The sequence below is a fragment of the Corylus avellana genome, chromosome 2 (genome assembly GCF_965113065.1).
Source record: "Corylus avellana chromosome 2, dhCorAvel1.hap1.2, whole genome shotgun sequence".
In the NCBI taxonomy this organism is placed as follows: domain Eukaryota; kingdom Viridiplantae; phylum Streptophyta; class Magnoliopsida; order Fagales; family Betulaceae; genus Corylus; species Corylus avellana.
Genome location: NC_142491.1, coordinates 38403590 through 38409660, shown reverse-complemented (window position 1 = coordinate 38409660; position 6071 = coordinate 38403590). Strand labels below are relative to the sequence as shown.

At 40.3% G+C, this 6071-nt stretch overlaps 1 protein-coding gene across 4 annotated transcripts; it reads right to left on the bottom strand.

The window, feature by feature from the left end:
- Positions 1-11: 11 nt before the first annotated feature.
- LOC132189322 (uncharacterized) lies at positions 12-3122 on the bottom strand. 4 transcript variants are annotated; one of them, XM_059604009.2, is made up of 3 exons: positions 2266-3122; positions 1309-2124; positions 12-1173 (listed from the first exon to the last, which is right to left on the bottom strand). In XM_059604009.2, exons 1-3 carry the CDS (start codon positions 2930-2932, stop codon positions 287-289), a joined length of 2370 nt encoding a protein of 789 aa, XP_059459992.2. In that variant the 5' UTR covers positions 2933-3122; the 3' UTR covers positions 12-286. The 4 variants fall into 4 exon arrangements, with proteins under 4 accessions (XP_059459992.2, XP_059460019.2, XP_059460010.2 ...); XM_059604036.2 differs by having other exon boundaries at positions 1309-2118; positions 2272-3122; XM_059604027.2 differs by having other exon boundaries at positions 2272-3120.
- Positions 3123-6071: the final 2949 nt, after the last annotated feature.

Here is a 6071-nt window from a genome sequence, read left to right as displayed (position 1 = left end):
AATATGAAAAAGATTTGAAAGAGAAGTTTCCATAGACGTTTTATAAACATAGACATGAAACCAACAACTAGAGCAATAAAAGATACGTTTCATTCAACTTTCTGGACATGTAAACAAAAACAACCCTTCAAAAAAAAAAAAAACAAAACAAAACAAAACAAAAACAACCCTTCAAAAAAACAAAAACAAAAAAAAAACAAAAACAACCCATGACGTTTATTCAACTGGACCGGAACGGAATTTGTAACACCCAAATAAAGGTTTCAAACGTAAGACTTGTGCCCCTTCAATGCCCGGAAACATCAAACATTTTTAGCATCTTGGGGTAAGCCATCGCCATTTCTGCCACCATTTTTCCCACCGCCGCCGCCTTGATTCTGATTGTTTCCTCATCCTCCTCCTCCTCCTCCTCCTCCTCCACCACCCTTCTTTCCCCCATAATCCGATTACCGTTTTTGCCGTCATTGTTCCCACCACCCATGCCATTCACCTGAATCGGCACAGCTCCACCACCACCTTTTTTGGCATTACCCCCAACATTCCCACCCTTCTGAGCGTTCATGAGCTGTGGATTAGTTCCATTCATCATACCATTCATCATCATGATGTTAGGCTTCTGACCATTACCCATCATAGGTTTCATCATATTGAGGGGATGATGGGAATCATCAAACTCATCCTCAAACTCGTCATCTTCAAAATCCTCGCCATCAAATCTGTCATCATCATAATCAAAGTCATCATCGTCCTCAGGCAAGTCGAAGTTCACTGTCTTCTGGCTTGGGGCCTGGTCCTTGAATTGGGGCAGATTCAGACCCTGGAACCCTTTCATCTGTCGTAGTTGCTGAAGTTGTTGAAGCTGCTGAAGTTGCTGAAGCTGCTGAAGATGTTGCTGCTGCTGCTGCTGCTGCGGGTTTGGTGGTTGCCCACCTTTGGGCTGGTTATTACCACCTCCCTTGGCACCTTTGTTGTTCCCTCCTTTGCCATTGTCAATTTGCATGTTCTTGAACTGGTTAGCCATGTTGTTCTGGTTGTTATTGTTGGCCTTTGGACCACCCCAGAGGTCTGCATGTTTACCTGATTTCGCAAGCTTCCTGATGAGAATTGCTGGGTCTACATTCCCAGTGACTGTCACCTTCCCCTGCTCTGCATCTATGTCGGTGGTGAAAACCCCTAACAAAAGGAAAAATAACCCACCATTTTTTTTAAAAAAAAAAAATTAGAAAAAAACAAATGCAATTATAAATAGAGGAAAAGGCAACATTTTTTGTAAACACAGGACATAAATGAGGATGTTAGGCTTCTGACCATTACCCATCATAGGTTTCATCTTATTGAGGGGATGATGGGGATCATCAAACTCATCCTCAAACTCGTCATCTTCAAAATCCTCGTCATCAAATTCGTCATCATCATAATCAAAGTCATCATCGTCCTCAGGCAAGTCGAAGTTCACTGTCTTCTGGCTTGGGGCCTGGTCCTTGGCGGCGGGCAATTTCATGTCCTTGAATTGGGGCAGATTCAGACCCTGGAACCCTTTCATCTGTTGTAGTTGCTGAAGTTGTTGAAGATGCTGAAGTTGCTGAAGCTGTTGTAGTTGCTGAAGTTGTTGAAGATGTTGCTGCTGCTGCTGCGTGTTTGGTGGTTGCCCACCTTTGGGCTGGTTATTACCACCTCCCTTGGCACCTTTGTTGTTCCCTCCTTTGCTGCTGCTGCTGATGTCGAACTTCACTGTCTTCTGGCTTGGGGTCTGGTCCTTGGCGGCGGGCAATTTCATGTCCTTGAATTGGGGCAGATTCAAACTCTGGAACCCTTTCATCTGTTGTAGTTGTTGAAGTTGTTGAAGATGCTGAAGCTGCTGAAGATGTTGCTGCTGCTGCTGCGGGTTTGGTGGTTGCCCACCTTTGGGCTGGTTATTACCACCTCCCTTGGCACCTTTGTTGTTCCCTCCTTTGCCGTTGTCAATTTGCATGTTCTTGAACTGGTTAGCCATGTTGTTCTGGTTGTTATTGTTGGCCTGTGGAGCACCCCAGAGGTCTGCATGTTTACCTGATTTCGCAAGCTTCCTGATGAGAACTGCTGGGTCTACATTCCCAGTGACTGTCACCTTCCCCTGCTCTGCATCTATGTCGGTGGTGAAAAATAACCCAGCATTTTTTATTATTTTTTTAATTTTAGAAAAAAAAACAAATGCAATTATGAATAAAGGAAAAGGCAACATTTTTTGTAAACACAGGACATAAATGAGGATGTTAGGCTTCTGACCATTACCCATCATAGGTTTCATCTTATTGAGGGGATGATGGGGATCGTCAAACTCATCCTCAAACTCGTCATCTTCAAAATCCTCGTCATCAAATTCGTCATCATCGTCCTCAGGCAAGTCGAAGTTCACTGTCTTCTGGCTTGGGGCCTGGTCCTTCGCGGCGGGCAATTTCATGTCCTTGAATTGGGGCAGATTCAGACCCTGGAACCCTTTCATCTGTTGTAGTTGCTGAAGTTGTTGAAGATGCTGAAGTTGCTGAAGCTGTTGTAGTTGCTGAAGTTGTTGAAGATGTTGCTGCTGCTGCTGCGTGTTTGGTGGTTGCCCACCTTTGGGCTGGTTATTACCACCTCCCTTGGCACCTTTGTTGTTCCCTCCATTGCTGCTGCTGCTGATGTCGAACTTCACTGTCTTCTGGCTTGGGGCCTGGTCCTTGGCGGCGGGCAATTTCATGTCCTTGAATTGGGGCAGATTCAGACCCTGGAACCCTTTCATCTGTTGTAGTTGCTGAAGTTGTTGAAGATGCTGAAGTTGCTGAAGCTGCTGAAGATGTTGCTGCTGCTGCTGCTGCGGGTTTGGTGGTTGCCCACCTTTGGGCTGGTTACTAACACCTCCCTTGGCACCTTTGTTGTTCCCTCCTTTGTTGCTGCTGCTGATGTCGAATTTCATGTCCTTGAATTGGGGCAGATTCAGATTCTGCTTTCTCTATTTCAGGGCAAGAGAGAGAGAGAGAGAGAGAAAGAGATAGAGTGGGGGGGTGCTATAAGCAGATAATAGGCAAATGAGACTCTGGCACACAGAGAGACGGATGGTCTAAGGCTATACCTTCTTTCTTTAAGACCCTTTTTATAAAATTGGTATACGTCTTTCACACCATTTTAGAGGTTCAAAAACATTAAAGTGAGAGTACGTAACTCGTATTCTTTAACAGCCAGTGCAAAAATAGTGAATAAACTTTCTAAATCAAATATTGATTGACAGATACTTACTGTAAATATAGCAACTAATAAGGATTGGAATTTATGTGAAAGGGACAATCTCATTGAGGAATGCTTGAGAGCTTCACCTTTTTCCAATTTTTTTCAGAAAAAGTGACGTGGGATGGTAAAAAAAAAGAAGGGGGAACTTCACTTATCCCCCTATACTTTCGTGCTTTTTGCAGACACCTCCCCATTGTTCAAAACCTTTCACTTTGATGTATCCAACTTTCGTTTCCTTTTACTTTGCCCCTTCCGTTAGGATTTTCTGTTAAATCCTAACGGAAAGGGTGGAAAATTACAATCGTGCCCTTATTTTTTATTAAAAAATAATTTTTTTAAAAAAATAATTTAGGGGTAGAAAGGTCAAAAGTTAACGATAGGGGGTATTTGAAAGGAAACGAAAGTTTGATACACCAAAGTTAGAAGTTTTGAACAATGGGGGGTGTCTGCAAAAAGCGCGAAAGTATAAGGGAGATAAGTGAAGTTTCCCCCCAAAAAAAAGAAAGTAATTTTGCATTTATTATTTACTCTTATATATTACCATTTTGCCATCCCGCATTTTTTTTTTTTTTGAGATAAATTCCGAAAAAAGTGATGCTTCCAAGCATTACTCCAATTTATTTGCAATTGTAATCCATATACGATTTAATATAGGAGAAAATAAATAAAAGAAGAAATGATTTATTGGATCAATAACTTGGGAGAAAACTAAACAACTAGAATTCATAAGTAATTAGTCGGGAAAATAATTGGAAATGTTAAAGAAAATGGAGTAATTAGAGTACACGTGAGGTTTGTTGTTGTTGGATGGAGTAATTAGGAAGAAAGCAGAGGTGATAATTAGATGGGGTTCAATATATGCTCAATAAAGAGTAAAAGTTATAAAGTTAAAAAGATTCTTTGATTCGTTCAAGTATTGCAATATGTGTCTACCACGCGTAATCATGAATTAAAGTATTTGGTAGGGTTTATAATTGTTTAAATAATAATAAAGAAGTGGGAAACCCAGCAAAACCCAGCAAGTAATTAAATATAGTTATAAGTTCATTATGAAGTTTTGATATTTGGTTTTTATTAATTTATTCTTTTAAGCCCAAAATCAAATCAATTATGGGATACTTGAATCCTACGCCTCTCTTTTCACTGATTTTTATTTGCTGTCAAATTGGAGCAAATTTCTTTTGAAAAGGAGAAGACTTGAGAAGAGGATTTGGCGAAAAAAGTTTGCTCAATTATTCAAGTTATTTGGGTAAAAAGGAAAGAGAATGTGAACCCCCTTTCTTTTTTTGTCTTCCTTCTCAAAAGCCTAAACCTTGACGAAAACCTTGGTGGCTTTTTTCCCCTTTACCTTTTCTTTCATCCTCCCCCCTTTGAACTGCTCACTTTACCTGTAAAAAGGCATTTTGAATGGTGACCAAGGACCTAATTAAACCAACATTGCTTTCCTGCTTCAATACAAGCCAATGGTAGCCGTTAGATTTGTTCATTGCTTTTCTCAAAGCCAAAGCCAAAGCCTACTGAAGCCTGTTCACTAAGATATCAATAATTAATCAAAATATGTGTGTTGGATTCAATAGTAAGAAAGCAATGGGAAATTAGGGTTGGCCAGAGTGATTTTGAAGAGGCTTTCACATCTCTTTTGTCTCTTCTCAATGTTCTTTTAGGGAATGACTTGAGCAGCTAGGCAAGCCATTGCCATTGCCATTTTCATATGGCCCTCCGATGCTGATTGATAACAGAAGAAGATGCAGATTGAGGGAGGCCATTTATTAAGCCTTATAACTTACATGGCTGCTAAAAGAGCAGGCTCACATGTTCTCTGGCTGCAATCTTTCCTTGCTCTACATTTTTAGTGTTGCTGAGAAGAAAACAGTAGCAACTAGCAAGTTCTGACTACCAAAGAAAGCCCAGACTCTATTCTGTTTTTGCTTTGCTCATTCAATGTCATGTATAAATTTTAGACTCATTCCCCCTCATTGGGTGTGCCCATATTTCACAATTTCCATCCTAACCAGATGCCACCATATAAAGAATGAAACCCTATGTATGATTTTTATCAAAGCACCAACTTTAAACAAGAGTAAAAAAGTTCATATTGCTTGTGAGGAGAGAAAAAAGGTAGTTATGCATCAATGTTTGGACAAGTTACGGCTGAGTGAATATACACATGGTTACAGAACTTCAAAAAATTTTAGGTTTGAAAGAGAAGTGAATATTATTATACAGGCTGAAAAGATAAAGCAGTCAAGTTGGAATTTTTCAGTCAGAAATTTGTACACGGTGAAATTCTTATGGGGTTGGGGTGGAACCATAAAGTGCCTTACCCATCAACCAGTAGTGTCACGCAAAGAGGGATTTCCGAAATCCTCCAACACTGTAGAGTTGCTGCATACAAGTTATAGAAAATACTAGAAAGTACCCAATATATTTCCAGTTCCATAGGATGAACATCATACAATTTTAACATTTATCAAAAAAAAGTGTAACTATTAGCACTGTAAGGGGAACCATTTCTGTGACCCCAGCTGGCAGGCAAAAAAGATCAGAGAGGTCACGTACAAAAAGATGCTCAATAACATGCAATGAATGGTAGTGTTATTGCAGGCTATTTTGTTTTCATCGCTTCAAAGGTTCCTTTCAAGGCCAGATTCTTGGTTTGTCCCACGTATACCTAACTTCAATGGTAAATATTCCCTCTCAGCCTCTTTTTGGCTGTTAGCCAAGAGGAAGAAGGCATTTACTCAATACCTAGAATGTTCATCCAGTTAACTTCAAAGTGTCATACTTTCTTGCTTTTTGACTCTCCAAACCACTCACTAATCCACAGA